Source organism: Engraulis encrasicolus, chromosome 5 (genome assembly GCF_034702125.1).
Source record: "Engraulis encrasicolus isolate BLACKSEA-1 chromosome 5, IST_EnEncr_1.0, whole genome shotgun sequence".
Lineage (NCBI taxonomy): Eukaryota > Metazoa > Chordata > Actinopteri > Clupeiformes > Engraulidae > Engraulis > Engraulis encrasicolus.
In genome coordinates this window covers 27,390,668-27,413,267 of record NC_085861.1, presented here as the reverse complement: position 1 = coordinate 27,413,267, position 22,600 = coordinate 27,390,668, and the positions used below count along the sequence as shown (strand labels likewise).

Sequence of the window (22,600 nt, the reverse complement as noted above, 5' to 3'; positions counted from 1 at the left end):
CAGACCGGATGGCTGTCGTGCATTGAGCCGCCAAAGGCGGGTCAGACGGCATTTCATTAATATGTCTACAAAATGGCAGTTACGCGAGAAATTGTGAAACCGGAATATATCCTCTTTAGTTGACTACAACAGCCATTCTCTAATCTCCCTAGTATGCTGTTCAGTCACGAACACTCACTGAGTAAAACTGAACCAACTCCCGCCTCGTCATTCATCGAGCCTGTTTGATCCGTCCAGCCTACGTTGTGGCCAATTGAGTGTTTGAGTCGCGGATCCCCGCTCCCTATGCGTGTGCTTCTGACTCTGTTGAGGTCTACATTTTAATGTTAATAGTGCTCTGCCAACGCTTTAACATCTCAGTCTGTAGGCTACTCTTAGGGAAATTATAGTCTACAGACATGACTCTACTATCACTCACTGCGTTACAGCGTAGATAGTCTTTAAAGCCACTGCTGCTGTCACTCCCCTCGTCCGAGTCACTCAGCAGCGGCGCCCTCGGCGACTCGGTGAGACGAATCCTGACTGAGTTGTTGGTAGCAGCGAATCCCCTACGGATCGGATCAACGCTTAAGTTTCGTTTTTGCCACGAGTGTGTGAGTCGCAAGGCAACTCGGCAGCCGAAGCGAGTGGTCATCTGCTGCTCGCCTCCTGACTGTCCCTGCTCAACTAGACTTCTGCTCCCAAATGTTTGACGTTTAGTCTTCTTAAATACAAACACACACAGTATTTATTGCAAAATCAGGAACATGCCGTTTCACTGCTGCCAAAGGCTGTTCGAGTTGTGGTTGCATGTTTAGTGAGGAGACCCAGGTGGGTCGGATCGCAGCATGAGTTTAGGAACTGTTCCATTCATAAAGTGAGTTTTGTTGATCAAACTGTCTTACTCTTTGATTTATCAACGTGAATTGATAAATGGAACAACAAAGGCCAGGCGCATAGCTACTTAACGGCAGAAACGTTTTAAAAAATACATTTTTTATGTATTTATATTTATTTTAAATAAGTGATCCGTGTGATCCGATTGATCCGTCTAATCCGGGTACCCTCCTTGGAATGATCCAATCAACCCGGACGCCTCAAAGATTCGAGTTTAGCACCTCTAGCAGCCATTATGTAGCCATAGAGTATGTGGATTACATATCCACTACGCTGCAGACTGGGTATCTATTTTCACAACACATATCCTTAACACAGCCGTTGGAGGATTTATACCATGAGTGTTTCTGTACTGTCAGTTGAACGCAGTTGCTATTTGTATGAAGATTGCAGTAGTATTTCCATTTCGCTTCTCCTCCTCATCCAAAACTCGTAGAACCCTGGTTATATACATCACCTTCGTTTTAGACATCTGTGGCATCATGTTAACAAATAAGGAGTTTCTGGTTCTTTATGTGCTGACTGACTTACATTATGTCTGAAATGGGGATTTGAGGTTTTCCCAGCTCCCACTGGCTGAGAATACGCAAGGCCTCATAGGCTCTGGACTGGCTTTCTACCACTTGCTTGTTTCCTTCATGTATTAAAAATGTCAAAAAGCTACAAGAATCCATTAAATTGCATGCTGTGTGTAGGCCTGGTAACTGTCCCCTCTGGCTGTTACTTTTCACTTGTGCTGCAGAACAAGGAACCTTATGGAAATGTTCAACTCCGGTCCAGTTTAACCGTAATTTTGATAATTTGAATAGATCCCTGTACAATATATCTGAAATGAAATGGCAGGCTCTGGATCGTCTCCCTCCCACCTACCAAAGTCCAATGGCCACAGCTTCCGGACAATAATGCCCTGTGTACCCCAACCGCAACCTACGCTACCTGGGCGACGGAAGTCATTATTTCTCTATGGAGGGAAGGTGAATAAAGCTGCCAGAGCGAATTCGCCAGGAGCGACCAGAGCCAATTTTTACGATTGCAGTAAAGATAACATTATGGTAATGAGCTATGAAGCGGTTCTGCGAAAAAACAATTGGAACGTTCATATCTCTGAAGAGCCGTTATGTGATTAGCTAAATCAAACATGTCAATGCCGCGTCCAGAGAGAATAAAGCAAATTCATGGCGAAACTTCTTCAACCACCTCAGCTACCTGGGTAGCGCTGGTAAGGCATTACCCTACCACTTCCAAATGTCATTCACGCATTGACATTTCGAAAAAAAGTCATGCATTAGTAAGGAACGCCGGAGCTTGTAGACCATCTTCCTGCCACTCACCGATGTCCTCAGCTTCTGGATACCTCATTAGCAATTTCGAAAAAGCCATGCATGAGTAAGGAATAGTGTAGCATGCCATGTGGGCAATCTCCTTCCCTGGCACTTACCGATGTCCTTCATGGTGAGGCGTCGGCGGGATTTGAGCACTGGCTGGCTGGCTTCCACGGAGCCCGGCGGGAAGGGCATGTCCCTGCGCATGAGCGGCGACTGCATGGCCGAGGGCACTATGTGCGAAGCGGGCACCGGCGCCCCGGCCTTGTGCATCTTGATGCCGCCCTGCATGTAGGGGGACTTGCTGGGCGACGTCCGGCTCTCCATGGACCGGGGCATGGGCGAGGGGCTGGACACCTGCAGGGATCAGATCAGGAGAAGCAATTAGATTCACAGTCAAGTAACATATAGTGAAGTTACTGTATATGCAATTAGCAATTAGAGTCACAGTCAAGTAACATATCGTGAAGTTAGTGTATATGCATGGTCATGTACACTTATATGCATGGCCAAATGCACTTGTTGGGCACGTACTGGAAATTTGTCCATGTCAATGATACCTTTCTACACAAATCCAATACACAACATGTGCATGTAATATGACACACAATTCAATAAATACTTTGTATGGCAGCAGTGTGGAGGCCTATTACACACATCAATATCTACAAACAGTGCTCTAATATGGGCAATAATATACAGAGATACCAATATGTACCAGTCCAGTAATGGTCTTTTTTTTTTTTTGTATTTAATTTAGGTGTCTGCGGTGCATAAGAGAGACCGACCTGTGGAATGTGGTTCTGCATGGACTGCGGCGACTGGTAGTTGGACTGCATGGAGCGGCCCATGGGTCCCGAGCCTCCCCCGCCGTAGGGGGGCTGCCGCGGCCCCATCTGACCCTGCCACTGGCCATCGTGGTTCATCCGCTCGCCCGACGACATCATCTCCTCCGAGCGGTTCATGCCGTGGTGGAAGCCAGGCCCGCCTTGCTGGTTGGGGCCCTGGCGGTTGGGGAAGTTGGAGAAGCCCATCTCTCCTCCTCCGCCTCCACCTCCTCCTCCGCCTCCGCCTCCACCACCCCCATCCCGGCCTCCACCACCACCACCACTACCACCACCTCGGCCCTGCCACATGCCTGACTGGGGGCCGTCGGGGCCCGACTGCATGGAGCTGCCCATCATCTGGGAGGACATGGAGCCCTGGGAGCCTGGGCCCGAGCCGCCCTGCATGCGCTCCCGGCCGAAGGGGTATGGGAACTGGCCGCCTTGGGGCCTCCGCTCGGACCCGCTGTAGCCACCGCCGAACGGCCCGTGACCATGGCCATGTCCGTGACCGTGGCCGTGACCAGGACCATGACTTGGACCGTGACTTGGACCGTGACCCGGCCCGTGACTTGGACCGTGACCGGGCCCATGCCCCGGCCCGTGACCTGGACCATGGCTTAACATCTCCGGCTGCTGGTTAGGGCCAGAGCTGGGACCAGAGCCTGGGCCAGAGCCAGAGCCAGAGCCAGATGATCCAGGTCCAGATCCAGATCCAGAACCCGGGCCTGGACCTGGACTGGGGGCGTGTCCTGGACCGGATCCGGGGCCTGAGGCTCTGGGCTCAGAGGTGGAGCTGGAGGCGGAGCCGGTCGAGGCAGCGGAGAGCGGAGTGGACGACTGCTCCCGCTCGCGCTCCCTCTCCCGCTGCTCCCGGTCACGCTCTTGCTGCTGCTGCTGCTCCCTCTGCTGCTGTTGCTCTCTTTGCTGCTGTTGTTGTTGTTGTTGTTGTTGCTGCTGCCGTTGCACTTGTTGTTGCTGCTGTTCCCGCTGCTGCTGCTGCTCTCTCTGTTGCGCTTGTTGTTGTTGTTGTTGTTGCGCTTGCTGCTGCTGCTGCTGCACTTGCTGCTGCTGTTGTTGTTCCCGTTGTTGTTGCTGTTCACGTTGTTGCTGCTGTTCACGTTGCTGCTGCTGCTGTGCCTGTTGCTGCTGTTGCTGGGAAGTGAAGGGCCCGCTGTACATCTCCCCCTCGTGACGCTTCGATGGCGGGTAGGCACCATCACCAGGCCGCTTGTAGTTCTGTGTGATGGGTGCATTCAAAATGCAAACACCGATTATAAAACCAATAGATATAAGGTCTCTCTGATAATCTACCCTTGTGCACATCCCATCCAGCTAAACAATCAGATCTCCAAATGAATGCACAATTGATACAATCAAACCAAACCTTTTCCATTACAAGTATGTGGTACAACCATATAGAACAAGGTGGTGTCAACATCATTCCAATGCTTATATGTAGCATGTATATATATATGTATATATGTAGGAACACAATGTGAAAGAAAGCGGCAGCGGCCAACTCACCGGTTGTTGCTGGGGGTACATTCCTGACTGCTGGTTGGGGTACGGACCACCAGGTGGCGCCCCTGGACCAGGATACTGATTACCATAGGAATCGTGCCTGAGTGCAGAAGGGAGAAAAAGAACCACCCACCTCAGAAACACACAGAAAACCAGCCCTGACAACCAGCACAGCACAGCGCACTGCCGTCTATCCGTCTCTCTCACACGGCACTTACGATGCCACAGCAAAACCAGAGATGGGATACTCAATAATTTCTCTGCTTTTTTTTTTTCACGAGGGTGATTAAACATTTTGAAGACAGGGATTTTAGGTAGGGAACAGGCGGGGTTATTTTTTTCTTTATCTTTTTTTTTACGTACCGCTGTTGCTGGGGAGGGTAGCGGTTTGGCGAGTACATCCCCGTGTCAGTGTTTGAAGGCATCATGTTTGGCTGAGGCACCCCTGGACCCATACTGCCCTCTGGGCCCATACCACCTTCAGGCCTGAGTGACAACAACACACAACACCACACACACACACAACCTTGTCAGCACGTGTTCAGACTTACACATAGATTTTTTTTACCCAGACAAGACTGGAGGAAATGCTTATAGAACAGTCAGGAAAAAATACTGAACAATGTCTCTACGTGGTGGCGTCTGTGTAGTATTCATGTCTTTTTTTTCCGACAGCACTCGATATGGTTTCTATCTGTGCACAGATGAGTAAATAGGAGCCCTCCACTGCTGCAAACAACATGGCTGCCGTTTGTTTCAGCCAGCCTGCGTGTGCTGTGCATCTCCCTACTCGGACCAATCCAGTGCTTCAGTAGATCAGAGGCTTGTGAGGGAAGGAACACAGCACACAACGGCTGGGTTTACAAATCAATTAAAAAAAGAAACGGGTTTTACAGTTAACTTTTGCATAAAAAAATGTCAGTTAAGAGATTATAGTCAAATAAGATTAGCCTCAAATTAGACACATAATACCATGCCTGAGGTGGATGCAAGCAGATTGGCACACGTTATGATCCATTTTTGTAGAGATTTCACAGAACAGCTCTATTAAAGTTGCTCCAACAGTCTTCAGCTTTTCTCTCTCTTTTTTTTTTTTTTTTTACAATCACAGCTGCTAACGGCTTTCCTTGATGAGCCGAGAGGCAGTTTTTGATTTGTGGAACAACAGCAGATGGAAACAGACACGGACACATTTCTTTCAGTTGATTTTCTGTGACAATGTCTGAATGAGTTGAATAGAACCAGCCAGCCAATGTCAATACAGCCACAGAGAAATCAAATCAAATCATACGTTGGAATGTGTGCGTGTGCGTGTGCGTCCGTGTGTGCGTGTCTGTGCATGTGCGCGCATGTGCAAAACACACACATGCCTTTCAAGGCCTAAATAAGTGACACCCTGGCTGCTGTTCCCACCACAGCACCTGGTCAATTCAATTTGTACCCCCCCCACCCCGACCTACTCTACCATGCGCCAGCCCCCTCCTCACGCTCACAGACCCCTTTTTACAGCCTGTCTGCAATAAAATGTGGACCCTTGATTTGCCATCTTCATCTCTGGGCATTCTGGGGAGGGACATTTTCCAATTACCCCCTAATGGATTTCTGATGCGATCGTTAACTTGCTCACAATTGTTCTTTAATGGTTCCATTTCTCAGGACCGAAGATGTGCCAGCTAGCTCCCTTTCCGACTTAGACACACACTCACGCGCACACGGTGCTGGTGGTGGTGGTGGTAGTGGGGCCACCCAGAGTGTTCAGACGTGCTGCCTCTCCCTCTCCATTATTGCAAGGCCCCACCTGGCGAGGAGAGCGTGTCCGACTATTTATTTCGACCAATTGCCCGTCTCCTCGCCACCAATGTGTATTTACACCCCGGACTGGCTTCTGTAACTGAGACTACTGTCTGCCAAGTAACAAGTTGGACTGGAATGTGTCCATTCACTTCTCGACCAAGAAGTGGTACTAAAAGGCCACCTGTCTCAACCCCCGTTTATTCATTACAATACAATATAGTATGTTCACTTTGATTACACTTTTACAAAGTGAAGTACAGTTGTTAATGGCGAGGTACAGTAGGGGTTAAATATCCTTCTCACTGCAGTTACATGCAGGGAATATGCAGATTTGAAACCGAATGGTGGCAGTATTTGATTTGCTTACGAGTCGTGTAAAGTCGTTTTATTCATTCCAAATTCATTCCAAGTGTCCCAGGCATACTCTGGTTGCAGAACGCTGTTGCACACATGTAAAAGGAATATTCCAAACTTGTTTCAAACTGAATACTGCCAATATTACGTTCAAAACTGGTATACTCATGTAACTGGGTCAAAGACGTCCAAAAAGGAATTGTCATTCAGTGTAATGGATACCTTCTGCTGACTGTAACTGTAAAAAAAAACAAGATTTTTAAATTGTTTCAAGTGAATGGATGACAGCCGAGGCTTTCATGAATTCACTGGAAAAATTAAAAATTAAAAAAGAGTCATGTTTTTTACAGTTACAGTCAGCAGAGGGTATCCGTTACATTGAATGACAATTCCTTTTTGGACGTCTTTGACCCAAAATGTATCCAGGAGCAGGAGAGTTGCTTATTTACCCCCTCCCCAGGAATATGGGATTCGGCACCACATTTCACACCCAATATTGCTAAATCACAGGGATTACAAAATGACCAAGATCACACAGCCTTTGTGTTTTTTACGAGAAATATGAATCCTCTTAAAATTCACAATAATATTTTTGAGCCCTCTGATCCGAGGCGTTTTGTTCTCACAGTTTTCCCTCCAGCAGTTTTTTTTACAGCTTGTGCAACATTTATTCATAACTTTGTAAATATCAATAAAGCCGATTATGAATAATCATAAGAAAACAACTGACACCAATTGCTCACCAACGGCACTTCATTAGAGGTCTTATAGAGGTTAAACACACACGCACACACAGTTACTCAACAGACTGAAGAGACATTTACATGCATATGTAAATCTGCTGTGTTGTGCCGTACTGTACCTGTACTGTACTCTGCTGTGCCTGTTCAGTGGTGTGCATGTATTCTATATGCAATAGAAAACTGCACAGCGCATACGGCATTTAAGTTATAAACTGTGCTTCGATCACTGTTTGTTCTTCGTCTTGAATTCGTAGACGTCCCCCCTTGGGGACAAAACTGTATCTCTGCATTGCATGTGTTGCAGGCAAGCAAAATGATTTCGGTCATGTGTACCGTTGGTTTCCTGCTTTTTTATGTAGAAGGTGTGCGCATATGTGATACATTGACTGAAGATCAAGTCGAATATTCACCTTGGGGACAGTAAAATATATTTAAACTTCACTTCTGCTTGCCAACAAGATATGTGACGTGACAGCCTTATTGTGAGTAGCTGTCAGGAAGATGACCCTCTTCCAGACAGGACAAAGTGCGCAACAGGAGGGAAATTTCTCAAACAATGAAGTTAACATTGAACCACCGTGGTACAATGTAACTTCATAACATAATAAGTCCAGAACGATCATTTCCCGAACAATAATCTGTTTTGACCTACAGTGAAGGAAGTTAGCAACAACACTTTTGGGAAATGCAGCCTAGGTGAGGAGGGGGCTTACCAAAGATACCAAGAAAGTAAAAGTGTACACGTCACCAATGCAACAAAAAGTGGGATCAAGTCCAGACTCTTAAATCAGCATTCGCCTAAATCCGTTCATTCTGAACCCCCGTTAGTCTACTAAAGGGGCATGACAGCCACATGATGGCAGCTCAGAACCTTGCATCATATTGTTTCCAGAAGAAACACCGTATGAACCGTCTCTTCTTTTATCATTCGTCCCTGGTCTTACCTGCGGTCGTATCCGGGGCCGTAGGGGTACTGCTGCCTCTGACCCATGGGGGGCATGCTTCCCATCGGCCCTGGGGGGCCACGGTTGAAGGGCTCTCCAATACCACTGTTGGGCCCTTGTCCAGAAGGCATAAACTGCTCTCCCACTAAGGAAGGAAAACATAAAAACAGTCAAGGAAATGTTGCTCAATGTGACTCTTGGGCTTAGCTGAAACTGTAAATTCAATTCAATTTGCATGAGTTCATTGAGTGGAGCTGACAGTTTTAAAAGGGAGTTCTGTCAAATGTGTATGTCGTCATCCTGTCAGTAGCACAAACATGCAATGCATAGCAATAAAAGCCAATGTGGCGCCGTGCAATCTCCTGGCAATAGCAGGCAATATGGCTCTGTACAATGCCACCTTTCTTAGTCAATTCTCCTTACAGTACCCTCTGCTCACAGCACCTGGCCCCTTCTCCCCAATACCAAAGAAGGGTCTATAACCAAGATGCCAGGAAGAAAGTCTCCACCCATCATGCTTTTGGTGGTACCTTACACTTACGCATTAAGCGGTTTTCTTCCGAGATTACTTCCCTTAAAGTAACCCTACTGATCTAAAACCCTCTAGCACTAATTTTGTTATGCATGTGGTTTGTATATCCGCATACATTTTGCCCATATGTTGCTGCTCTATGTCCTCTAGTAGAAGTTGCTTTTGGTAAAAGCTCCTGCCAAGCGTACTGTAGTATAAAATGCTTCCTTCCGTACCTTTGCGCATGCCCCCAAAGGGGTCCTTGTTGGGCTCGTAGGGCCCCATGCGAGAGGGCATGTCGGGGTTGGGCATGCCGGGCTGGTAGGTGGAGGTGGGGGTCCTCCGGGCGAAGCCAGGGTCATCAGAAAATGGATCCTGCAGGTTCACACTGCTCCTAGAAAACAGGCTAGGTAAGACATCACTCGAAACAATAGGCGGACAATACACATAAAACACACAAACACAAAAAACACACAAAAACACACCAACACAAAAACACACACACACACACATCTTAACCACACACACTTAAGCACACATGCGTACAGGTACATTATGCTCAAGCGCACTAATGCGCATAGAAAACATCCATCCACACACAGACATAAGCTTTAGAAGCTGCAAGTGTTCCCTCTCTGCAGATGCGGAAATAGTGAAATTGGCACAGTAGCTTCTAGGAGACCCACGCTGAATTAATCAATTTGGTACACGGCGTATATGTCTCTTCCTCCTATTACTCCAACACACTCATCTGTGTTACCAAATGTAATTTTACACATTATGAGATATACTGCCTTTGGCTCCAGCTGACGAGAGCCTCAACAGCCTCTCAGTGACCCTGTAATTCTTATCCGGTCGTCTGCACTTCACTGGCTCTCAAACCAGGAAATAACCAAACACATGAAATTTTAAGTTATTATGTTACATGTTGCCAGCATGGCTGCTTTTCAGCACAGTGCCTGAGAGCATTCAACCTTGCTCCAAACTAAAATTCCTACATTAAAACACTGCAGTGTAGGGGTTTTCTGTGCATATACCACACAGTGTTGTCTGTCTGAGTTCTCTGTGCTCCTAAAAACAGCTGAACGGTGGCTGTGAGATATGTTTACCTGTGTCTCATGCCTGATGCTGCACATCAGATTGCCCAATGGGGACAGTAACTTTTGTAACTAGATAAGAGGGAGCGGTGACCCACCTGCCCCCCTGCATGGGCGGCATCTGGGGGTGGGGCGTGGAGGCCGGGGTGGGGGGCTTCAGGTCTCCGGACTCGGCCATGGAGCTGGTGGTGGACTGGGGCGTCTGGGGGCCTTGCAGAGAGCCCGAACCGGCTGCAACACAAAACACAAGAGGCAGAGACGGGAAGAGGGTGAGAGGGTGTTCAGAGTTGGGAGATACAGAACAAGAGAACACAAGACACAGCGTGTTCACCCTCACAGTAACTAATATGTTATTACACAGCCCTATGTGTTGCCTTATAACTAGGGCCGACGTGCAGAAAACATGGATATGTGGACTATAAGGGAACAATACCCTTCACGTTGCCCTAATGTTGTGCAATAATAGCAGTGAACATCCTGAATCACAAGATGTTAGAACATGGGTAGTACAAGCAAGCCTTAGGGGGTGCTACCAGAACCCCACACAGACATCCATCCATCTGCAATGCTCTGAAACCAGGAACCCGTTTCCCGACAGTGTTGTTGCTAACTAATTAGCAACTTTGTAAGGTGCCAATGGGAAATTGCATTGCAACCAAGTAAGTTGCTAACTTGGTTAGCAACGATACTGTCGAGAAAAGAGGTCCAGAGGGGTAGCTGACAAGGCCAGGCAAGCAAGCATGACTCACCGGGTGAAGGCGGCTGGACCTTGGCCTGGTTCTTCTTGCTGTCTGTGTTGAAGAACTCCGGCGGCGGGTCCTCCCCGCGCTCGATCTTGCACTCGAAGGCGTACAGGCACTGGATGTACTGCTTCTTCAGCGAGCTGGCTGCGCTGCTGGACGTGCCCACGTTCAGGTTGGTGGCCAGCTCACGCCACTTCTTGTTCTTATTCACCTGCCAAGAGAAAGAGGGGTGAGCGTTTAGCGTCTAGACAGTGGGACTAGTTTTTTGTTAAGTATTTCTTTGGGCTTTTCGTGCCCCCACAATGACAGGGCGGAGGTGAGGGAGAGATGTGACAGGAAAGTTCGGGGGAGACAGTCAGGGTAGGACAGGGAGACGACCCAAGCCGGAATCGAATCCAGGTCCCCATGTATATGGTACAGATTCTCTAAGCAATGCGCCACAGCACCCCCAACAGTAGGACGTTCAAACGCTGACTATGTCCATAAACTTACAGACAGACTTTGCAGCCTTGCTTACACTGAACAGTTGCCTGTCTTCTGTCGAGATGGGCTGCTTCATCAAGATGAGCTACCAGTAACCCTAACCTAACTCAACAGGGGCGCCTATCGATTTACGCTGCCTAAGACAAATGACATAACTTGATTTTCCCTCCATGGAGATGTTTCAATAACTTGTTGACATATGGGTTGTTTACTTTCTTTTATTTATCTATTTACAGGACAGAGGTGTGAAATCTCATTCTTGCCTTTTAATTCTTCCGCAATAGGGGCTGTTTAAATCAGAATAACTTGATCACTTTTTTAAAACAAGGGCGATAGTCTTGTTCGAGCAAGTTAAAAAACTTGTCGTGTGAAATACAGAACCAGCAAAAGTGACAGACGATCTGAAGTTGTACAAATATAGGAGTCTGGCAGGAGAAGAGGTTTTGAATCAGACGGGTTAAATAACACATAATGAAAAACACATAAGCCTAATGGGAAAACTATAGGGCCACTGGTTTTAGAATCAGAATAAAAGACAGAGATAGACAAGGTGCGCAAACTAGGAGCAGTTGACCCTGTGCTACCTTTGTTTGTGCACGTTTTGATGCTGCTGCCTGCTGATGTATTAGACAGTTAAATTTCCTGCCGTGCTCGTTTGTGTAGGTCTTTCTGTTTTTTTGTTGTTGTGCCCTCACACATTTTTATTTTGGTGTCAGTAAATAAAAAACACTTAAATATATTCCTAAACCTTGTAGCCGTGAAGTCTTCCTACCTTTCCAACTGCACTCCAGTAGCAACGGTCAAATCCTACAGTAGTATGCGGTTGCATTTTCACATAGGGCTACTGATAGTTTGTATCTCAAGATTGTAAACTGAAAATCAGCTGCTACGTGAAAAGCGCTATGTGGTGGTGTGCATGCACACGCATGCCCAGTGGCAAAAAGGAGCTCAACTCGATAGGGAGCACAAATTGACAGGACACCGGCACCGCAAAATGGATCACAAGATCACGAATGTGTAAGTGCTTACGACCACTCAAATATTTACCAGCGTTTTAAGGCCTTGTATGCACAATGGAATTTTACAGAATGATAAATGATTTGATTTTTGCACATTTCTATTAACTGTATATGTAGGACAACGCTCAATAGAGTGCATCCAAGGCTTTCATGGTCTACAGATCTGAGAAGCTACGAAGCCCGCTCACATGATAAATGTATTGTACACTTGGCTGCATAAAAACACTTTGTGGGCCACGAGACCAAAGCAAAGCTTTATGTAAAAAGCTAGAACTGCTTCCCATACAAATAACAAATGCATCCCTAATGTGCAATTAAGCATCAGCATTGTCGTCTAACAGCTATAGTTGGAATGATTACGTTAGATTAGGTACAGTGAGTCCAATATGTATTTGATCCCTTGCTGATTTTGTTGGTTTGCCTACTAACAAAGACATGATCAGTCAATAAATGTTATGATAATATGTATTCTAATATGGAGAGACAGAATATCAAAAAGAAAATCCAGAAATTAACTGAAGAGAATATATATTAATTTATTTCAATTTCATCGAGCAAAATAAGTATTTGATCCCCTGCCGACTGATTACAGTTCCGGGCCCACAGACCAGATGGGCACTTCCGATCAACTTGTCATCTGAATTAAAGACACCTGTACATACTAACATGCATAAAAGACACATTGAATCAGCAGAATCAGTCCATAGTATGAGTGAATCAGTCACACTCCAACCTCACCAGCATTGGAAAGACGAAAGAGTGGTTAAATGATATCAGGGACACGATTTTAGACCTGAACAACGATTAAATGGGCTGCAAAGTCACAAGGAAGAGACTGGGTATTAATGACCCAGCTGTTGATGCATTTCTTCCAAAATGTGAGGAATACAAAATGACTATCCATCAGCCTGTCTGGGGTTCTATAGGAGATTTGACCTTTTGTAGGGATTTGATAATCATGAGAACAGAAAGAAATCACCCTAGAGCTGTACGGGATGAACTAGGCAATGATATCAAAGCTGCTGGGACCAAAATCACGGAGAAAACTACTGGTAGCACTTAATGCCACAGAGGTTTAAAATCCTGTAGTGCACACATGGTACCTCTACTTCAGAAGGAACCTGTGCAGTCCCACTTGAGGTTTGCCAACGGACATCAGACTGGTTTAGGATATGATAAGGAGGTGCTGTAGTCAGATGAAACCAAAATCAAGCTGTTTGGCATTATCACAATTCAATGTGTTTTGAGAAAGAGTACTGCTGTCTTTGATCCCAAGAACACCCTCCTCACCATCATGCATGAAAGTGGTATCAGTATGGTTTGAGGGTGTTTGTCTGGCCAAGGCTGGCTGAATGGATGGAGGGAGACATGTAATGTGCAATCCTGAGTGCAAACGTCCTTCCCTCCACCACTACACTGAAGGGTGGGCCATTTTTGGATCTCCCAACATGACAATAATACTCAACATAGAGTCAAAGCAACGAAGGAGTGGCTCAATAAGAAGCATATTAAAGTCGTGAAGTGGCCTAGACAGTCTCCAAATATTAACCATATAGTAATTCTATGGAGAGAACTGAACCTCCCATTTGCCAAGCTACAGCCACAAACTATTAATGTTTTAGAGATAATGTGCAAAGAAAAATGGGCAAAAATATGTTCTACTATATGCACAAACATTGTCATCAACTAAAAGAAGCATCTGACCTCAGTGCTAGACAACTAGGGCTTTGCCACAAAGCACTTTATCCTCTTAAGCTAGAGGGGTCAAATACTTATTTGCCTAAATTAAATACAAATAAATTAAAATATATTATTTTAAGTTATTGTCTGGAATTTCTTTTTGATATTCTGTCTCTCCATGTTTGAATACATATTATCATAAATTTATAGACTGATCATGTCTTTATTAGTGGACAAAAAGGCAAAATTAGCAAGGGATCAAATACATATTTGACTCACTGTAGCTTTATTGTAAATGCATTCCGTACACAATGAAATTAGACGCCAAATCCAGACAGAGAAAAAGACAGAAAGAAAATGTTGACAAATAGCAAGAGAAAGACAGAAAGAGAAAAACAGATAGCAAATAAAGAGACTGACAGAAACCAATGAGACAAAGAGCCAGAGAGAGAGAAAGAGAAAAAAGAGAAAAAAACAAAAAGGAAAGAAAGACGAGAGACAGACAAGACATAAACAAACACAACAAGAAAAGGGGGAAACAGTGAAAGAAAGAGTAATAGAAAAAAATGAAGAGAGAAAACAGAAAGAAGGGGAAAAAAAGAAAGACAAGACAGGCCATAAATTCTTCTGGTACCTGCGTGAGGCCTCCGATCTCCTTAACAGACACATAAAGGCGGAAGAGGTCGAGGGGCCGGCGTCCGACGGCGGGCAGGTTGTTCATGCCCATGGCCTTCTCCTCGATGAAGCCCAGGTAGCGGTCCACCCACATCTTGCGCTCCGGCTCCGGCCCCATCTCGTACAGGCACGTGATCTTCTCGTTGGTGGTCGTCGAGGAGTTGGACTTCTATGCCAAACGGGGAGTCACGAGGAGCGCGAATGGTAGAAACAAGAGATCAGGGCCATGCACAGGCAGATGGGCTGCGGTATCTACAACTTGACTATTGGCTAGCATAACCCCAATGAACCACTGTAACAAAATGATGTAAGATGTTATGTCATGTTAAGTAATGTAGTCCATCAGAACTTGGCACACTTGACATGATTCGTTCACCTGACTAGTAGCCACTAGAGGTGTAAATCACAGCCTCCATGACGAAACCATGCAATATAGATCTTAAGGCAGTGATTTGATTATTTTCAATACTTAAAAATGGCCCACGATACGATTCGATTCAATCCCCCCCCCCCCAATTACTTTTCCTCCTCTATTATGTTGGAACTGGGGCATTGGACAGGTGCCGGCGATTCCATTATATTCTATACTTAAGGATGCCACACAATACGATACGATTCGATCATCAGCCATAGGATCGATGCATCGATACATATGGATTATAATTTATACCCCTAGTAGCCACTATGATGCTATGAACTGAAAGCTGTGAGCTGGACAAGCACAGAAACAGCAGCTCAGGGCCAAGTGAGGGGAGGTGGATTTCTGTGGCTACAATCTGACTAGTTAGTGGCCACTACTGCCACTAACACTATGACCTGACTTTCTATGGTGTGGATCAACTAAAAGGAGAGAAATGCACAAGACAATTTCCTCATAACATACAATAACTCAAGACCTTTTTCAATGTGTATAAACTACAGTCTAGCTATGGCATATATCTACAGTATTTGCATTGACTCGACATCTAAGGTCCAACCTTGGATTTGGGGGTGTCCTGTTTGGGGGTGGGGTCCACCTTGTTGTTCATCTTCTGGGCCTGGTTCATCTTGCCATCCATGCCAAACTCTGGGCTGGGAACCATACCTGTGGAAACATGTTGCGAAAAAAAATAAATCAGCCCCATCTAGCAGAACTGAAGTCGTGCTTACGTAGCTAATGTAGCTAATGTAGCAGTGCTAACATAGCATAACGTACTATGCATATACTAACGCCTATGGCTTTAAAAAAAAAGATGGCCAAGATGGAGAAATTGGAAATGAAGGACAAAGGTGAGCTTTATATGTGCTTGAATAATTTATGATTAAAAATCAAATAAATAAACATGTCTAGTACCGGTTACTGAAAAGAGTAATACACAATAAGAACTTGACATTACCCGCTGTTCATGTCTGAGAAGGTATTCATAGCCCGTCCTACAACACAAAACTGAATGACAGAGCGGGGCCCTTACCACTGCTGTTGTTGGCCATGTTGGTGGCCATGTTGCCGCCCATGGCATAGGGGGGGCCCTGGGTGTTCATCATGCCCGGCATGTTGTTCATGGAGGGGCCGTAGGGAGGGCCACTACCCATCATGCCTGGCGACATGTTGGGGTAACCTGGCAGCCTGTGTGAGAGAGAACGGGCACCACGGAGACAGACAGACAGACACGTGCATGCACACACACACACAAAACACGCAGACAAATCACATTTTTAGACTCTACAATTTAACAACAGCAGGATGAGCTGTACTGCCTAACTTCAGACTCTGGCTCAGTCCAACCATCTTCTCTTTCAGCTTTTAAACTCCTTGACAATATTGATTTTAAAAGTTACATCACGGTGAGGGAATGCAGCCCCATCTGGGGGCCTAAGTGTGTACACGTTCAACCACTTTAGACAATGCTGAATGCGAACCGCATTGATCATTTAAACAGAACAACAGAGTGGCCCCCACAGTTCTGCAAGTGTCTCTGGACATTTATGATGTGCAAGTACAGTTCTCTGAATTAAATACACTTCTGTTCTGCTCTGCGCTGCTCTTCTCTGCTTTCTGTTCTGCTTTCTGTTTCTGCCTGGCTCGGTCTGCCTGGTTTAGCCCTCTTCTCCTCACTGCTCCTCCGCCAGTACTTCCAAGGCCCTGCCTGCCTGGCTGGTCTCTAGCACCTCCTCAGCATCTCTCCTCCAGCACTGCTCTTCCAACACCTGTCAGGACGAGGGCAAATACTGCTGTTACACCTGCAAAGAGATGTTAGTCCTAAACACAGTGCATTGTCTGATGTCTATGTGATGGACTGGATGACTGAATTGGAGATACTAATGTCAAAATATGAGCACACTGTGTGGCTTGTTAGTGTGGAGGTGCTTTGAGAAAGCATGGTGCATTCTTTGATAACCTTGTGATGAAAATAGTATAACCCAGGTGCCTATTGAATACATCATCAGCCGATTGAATGGATTATCTCTAGTGTATGGCTCTGTATATATTACCTATTGTACCTTACGCGGCGTGTATGGAGTTGTGCATGTTACCTGTTGTATTTGAAGTTGTGCAAGGGATTAACCTGACAGTTGTATACATTACCTGTTGTGTATGGAGTTGGTGGCTCCGTGCTGCATGGCCGCGGCGGCCGCTGCTGCCGCCTCCGGCCCCTTCCTGTTGAGGCCGGGGGGCGGGCACATGCCCGAGGCCACCTGGGTGGGCATGTTGCCCATGTTGGGGCCCATGTTGGGCCCGTAAGGGGGCCGGACGCCCATCTGCCCCGGGGGCATCCTGCCGTAGGGGGGGCCGCCGCCCTGGCCGGGCATGGGGTTCATCGAGCCGCCCATGCCCGGGCCAGGGTAGTTGGCGTTGGGCATGCCACCGTAGCCAGGTTGCCGTGGGTAACCTGAGCGGGAGAGGAACAAGCGCAGAACCTTTGTTAACCTGTTGCTGAGGCCGCGTCCAGCCATGCAGAAAATGTAACCCCCCCACCCTGCATTACTAATGCAACAATGAAGGTTACGACACAAGACAGGGCGCTGAATATGGCAGCAAGGGGCAGACAATGGCATCATAAAACCACAAAGACGAAGACAACTGCAAATTAGAATCTCATTCATCTGTTGGAAATCCAATATTGGAGCATATGCAATGCACAAAAAGAGTAAATACATTCTCAAGATCACCTTATCGTCCTTAATCCATACCAAATTAACTGACCAAAATGGCTTGCTCGTTTCCCCGTCAAGAACACACAAACAAGCAACTGTCACAGCTTTTAAAAGACACGAGCCAAGCTCCAGTTTGGCAGCCAAAAAAGCCACAAGCAGTAGACGAGCCCCCACCCTACCTGAATCTCGATCTCTCTCCTCGCCCCTCCCTACAACACTTGTCCCCCCCACCACTGCTCATCTTAGTGGGACGCGCTTTAAGGATTTTCACACGTATGACGGAGCCTTGACTGGGACAGACACACTGCAGTGTCAACAGTTGATGCAGGCCGCTCGGCTGTCTGGCGTCCATCCCTAGCTACCTTGGCAGGGGGGCAATTGGCCATTTGGGCACTCTGGTGGGTGGGCGAGTAGGCCGACATGGATGGTTGCATGCATGCATGCATACAGGCGGGCGCGTGTGTGGGTGGATGAGTGGGTGGGTGAAGGTGGTGGAAACGAGCTGCAGAGGCTAGCACTTCGTGGATGTCTCTAAGTGCCTCTCGTTACAGACACAGCAAGGCAGGTGAGGCAAAGCAAGGAGGGAAAGAAAAGCAGCCTGGCAGACGGGCTGCTGGCTGGCTGACGCGAGCCCTGCGACGTCAGCTCCCTCCTCTCTCCGCGGCGTGCAGGCTAAAAATAGCAGCAGTGCAATCTACTGGGCCCGCGCTCAGACGGGAGGGAGATGGGAAAAGGGGGAGGATGGGGAAGGAGGGGGGACATGGAGGGGAGGATGCTCAAGCTGTCTGGTCTGGAGGGGCATCTCCATCCATTCTCCCCAAATTACAATTTCTACATTATGATTTCAACTGAAAGGCTTGCACTTGAATTTCAGATGGGAGGAAAAAACAACAATAGTTTTGATCCAAAACAGACCATCGGATTGGTCAGATTCAATCAATTCAGAACACAAACAGACACTGACACATTCTGTTGGCACTTGGATGATTCTTGATGAACAATGTGATATTGTCCAGAATAATGCATCAGTATTACACTAGCTGTCTCATTTTCAAAAATCACAAAGAAAAGACCGGGGCGAGGGAAAAAAAAACACAACCGCCTTTCACTCTCACCATTAGCCCGATTGGCCCAAAATGAAACTTCACATTTAGCGTTCCAAATCAAAGACAGCAGGCAATCAGGCTGCTTTCAGCCTCTCTTCCTCAGCTAATACCAGAAGTATTTCCAAGAGATGACCCATCACTAACCGCTACTGAAACCCGATTAATAAATGATGGGCTGGGCCGCCGTCTCCTTCAGAGACCACAGCAGACATAACGAAACGATCAAGAGCAGCACAAAATCCCCATGCACGCACACTGAGCACGCTGCCGGCCAACATGATAAACGCTCATTCCGTGAACTCGACTCCTTGTTCATTCATTCTGAATTTATTTCTCCCCTGAGACCGTGATCAAACCTCAGTTGATGCTTCTTATTAAGCCGCACAGCATTTCATTAGAGCAGAAACAGTCAAGACTCAGTTCAGTCTAAGTCGGAGCATCTTTCCTCCCATCCAGGCTATTCTATCATGGTGTGTGTGTGTGTGTGTGTGTTTGGGTGTGTGTGTGTGTGTGTGTGTGTGTGTGTGTGTGTGTGTGTGTGTGTGTGTGTGTGTGTGTGTGTGTGTGTGTGTGTGTGTGTACCGAAAAGGAGCTTGATTGAGCCCTCACTTCAGTATTGGGAGATCATGCCATCAGGGAGCTCCTCAGGGTATGATGCTAATTGTTACACGAATGGGTCTTATGCACCAATCTCCATTACAGCTACATTTTCTACATTTCTACCTTATCCATTTACCACAACCACATTCACGTCTGGATTTGACTTTTCCAGAAAGAGCCCAAGCAGTCATGGAGACCATTGGACTATCATTACCTCATGGAAGTTTTGCCAATTGGAGAAACACTCTACTGTATTAGACAGGGTCTTCTCACACTTCATGTAATGCTGCACAAATTATACAAGCTGACCCATCTTGTCCATTTCAGATGTTCCCCTACATGGGGGCCAGTGAAAATTAATTAATTTCCCAAGTCTCAAAGGGAGGGATTTAGGTCTAAGACGCACTAGTTTTTTCAATAGCTCCACTGACAGCCAAGTCTGAAATAGAGGTCTGATTGATTGATACCAAGTTTCCTTAATTTCCTTCCAGATAGGGTACTGGTACTACTGGTACTACTCAGAGAGGCTCCTACCTTGAGGTCCGTACTGGCCTGCCTGGGGTCCGTAGTTGCCCATGGAGCTGTTCTGCTGGTAGGGCCCCATCCCAGGGTGCATCTGGCCTGCGGGCGACTGGCGCGGCGATAAGGCAGAGCCTGACTGGGGAGACCCGTAGGGCATCTGGGGGTTCCGCTGCATGAAGCCTGAACATGTGGGGGTGGGAGGAGCAGGGAGGGATTGGACAGAGATAGACAGGAGTTTACTATAAGGTCAACCACATTGTGGTCTACCAAAATTCAAAAACCAAATAGTTTTTGGCCATCTGGAAGACATGGTGGACTGTAAAGTCGCTGTTAAAAACGCTAAACCATTGAATAATAACGCTGTTAATCACTTTGTACATTGTATATACTGTATATAAAGGTACACCTTTGCCAAAGGCAAACCCCTATGATTTTCCTAAACAGCAGAGAGAGAATGTATTTGGCCAAAAATGTCATGTCAAAAAGCATTACTACTTGCTAATGACAAAGCTACAGCACATTAACTCTGGTATTTAAGTTGTGTGTGTTCACATGTGCTTGTTTTCTCACCTCTCTCCTGGGCCATAGCAGACTGGTTCATGGAGGGATGAAGTATCCCGTCCGACTGCACGCTAGGTGGCCGTGGGGGCATCTGGTTCCCTGTGTGGCGACAACGCAGAAAACATCATTTAAGAAAGATCGACAAAGACAAAACTCTTACTATAAATACACAAAAAAACCTGAAAACTACATTTCCCCATCAGCCACACCTTTTGACCGTGACGAGCCATTATTTCTTTTTTTTTTTTAAGTATTATTTGGGGGGGCTTTTCAAGTCTTTATTAGTTTTTCTGCAGATAGAACAGTGGAGGACATACAGGAAGCGAGTTGGGAGAGAGAGAGCCGGGGAAGGGCCGTCAAAGGACCCGAGCCGGAATCGAACCGGTGCAGGCTGCGCAGCAGCCAAGTGCTGTACCGTTAGTGCCACGGTAGGGCTAGGCCATTATCTCTCTCGGCCTACCTGTTCAATCGATTCAATAGGCCAACTTCAATTAGGTCGCCTCAAAATCAGGCCAAACCAAACCATACTTTAACACCTGAGCAAGAGCATCCTTAGCCAGGTTACTAACTGCTCCATTAACCGGTCAATTCGGTTTCTGGTTTCTCCAATCCTACGCCTTCAGTGGATACACCAAATGGGGTTGAGCAGCTGTAGTTTTTTTTTCACAGATGCAAAAAATATCTAAGCAAAATGTCCATCTTCTCTGGTGCTAATCTGGAGTGGTGCTGTGCTAACGGCCCCACAATGTGAGATAAAGCCACTAACTGGCCAGAAAGCGCTCCTTAATTTGTGGAAATGATGCCAGTGCATCATTATGAACGCCATGCGGGATATGCTGATTGCATTAGCTGCTGCACAGGCAGCCAACATATTGCATATCGTCAACACGCCAACAGTAGTGCTGACAGAATGAATCTCAAAACGTTAAATCATATAGCAATCCAAAAAGAGAAAATAGGACCAAAGAAGACGAAGCATAATAATGTGTGTGTGGTTAGGCATGCGTGTCACTATGTGGTCCAGTGAGATGGTGAGTGGTAGGAGGTGAGCGGGAAGTTTAATTAAGGTCAGTCTCATCCGTTTAGAGGTGTGTGTGTGTGTGTGTGTGTGTGTGTGTGTGTGTGTGTGTGTGTGTGTGTGTGTGTGTGTGTGTGTGTGTGTGTGTGTGTGTGTGTGTGTGTGTGTGTGTTCGTGCGTGCGTGCGTGCATTTCACAGCATGTGCATGTCCAATATGCTTTTGTGCCCTGTGCCTCACCTGGCATGGTGGCGGGCGAGAGGGGTCCGGAGCGGGAGGCATTGGCGCTGGCGGGCGAACCCACGGGGGAGGGCGAGGGCCCGCGGATGCTTGGCAGGTGGGGCGAGGTGTGTGGCGAGAAGGGCGACTGCGCCGGGTTGCTCTGCTCACCCTGGCTGCTCGACACGCCCGGCGTACTCACGCCCGGGCTGAGCGCGCTCTCCGCGCCCGTGGGCAGGTCATCGATGGAGCCCGACAGGTCCTGAGGAGAAGAGAGAAGAGAGAGGACAGAACAGAGACGGGGGTCAGACGGTCATTTGGGCAGCAGTCACACTTACCTGATATCATGGCAGTAATGAGAGGCCGTAATAAAGGAGAGGGCAGAGCATGAGGGGGAGAGGGAGAGGGCAAAGAGAGGAACTAGAGAGAGAGGCATACACACAGTGGGAGAGGGTGAAGGTAACAAGGAGAGAGAGAGGGAGAGAGAGACAGACAGACAGACAGAGAGACAGAGATGGAAGAGACAGAGAGATGGAAGAGACACGCAAACAGATGATGCACAGCCAGAGCAGCAAGTAAGAATGGCACATGCTTTTGCCATTGCAAAAAAAAAGAAAATTGACAAAATCAAATGAGATTTGATCTAGAACAAGGCTAGGTCCGCTTACGTAAATGAAACGGAATACAGTGTTGCTACGGCACCAGACACAAGACTCAAGAGTAACGTATTCAAGCGCAGTGGCCTCAGACATTCTTCTACTTACTGAGCTTCCATTCACACTAATACAAGGAAAGTGGTGGGCAAGGTAAGTCAGCCTATGCTTGGGTAATGCTAGTCTAGACACACAGGA

General features: G+C 46.9%; 1 protein-coding gene across 6 annotated transcripts in view; it reads right to left on the bottom strand.

The window, feature by feature from the left end:
* arid1aa (AT-rich interaction domain 1Aa) overlaps positions 1–22,600 on the bottom strand; it is a 54,688-nt gene that overhangs the window by 8,366 nt on the left and 23,722 nt on the right. For 4 of the 6 annotated variants that reach the window (XM_063199036.1, XM_063199038.1, XM_063199041.1 and 1 more), the window contains 15 exons: positions 21,771–22,011; positions 20,523–20,612; positions 19,965–20,132; positions 17,156–17,459; positions 16,041–16,195; positions 15,567–15,673; positions 14,549–14,758; positions 10,739–10,943; positions 10,088–10,220; positions 9,129–9,286; positions 8,382–8,526; positions 4,910–5,032; positions 4,550–4,646; positions 2,987–4,261; positions 2,315–2,555 (listed from right to left, as the gene is read on the bottom strand). In XM_063199036.1, the coding sequence (XP_063055106.1) occupies positions 2,315–2,555; positions 2,987–4,261; positions 4,550–4,646; positions 4,910–5,032; positions 8,382–8,526; positions 9,129–9,286; positions 10,088–10,220; positions 10,739–10,943; positions 14,549–14,758; positions 15,567–15,673; positions 16,041–16,195; positions 17,156–17,459; positions 19,965–20,132; positions 20,523–20,612; positions 21,771–22,011 (3,652 nt within the window). The remainder of the gene's footprint in view (positions 1–2,314; positions 2,556–2,986; positions 4,262–4,549; positions 4,647–4,909; positions 5,033–8,381; positions 8,527–9,128; positions 9,287–10,087; positions 10,221–10,738; positions 10,944–14,548; positions 14,759–15,566; positions 15,674–16,040; positions 16,196–17,155; positions 17,460–19,964; positions 20,133–20,522; positions 20,613–21,770; positions 22,012–22,600) is intronic. The other 2 variants (XM_063199039.1, XM_063199037.1) reach the window with 2 other exon arrangements.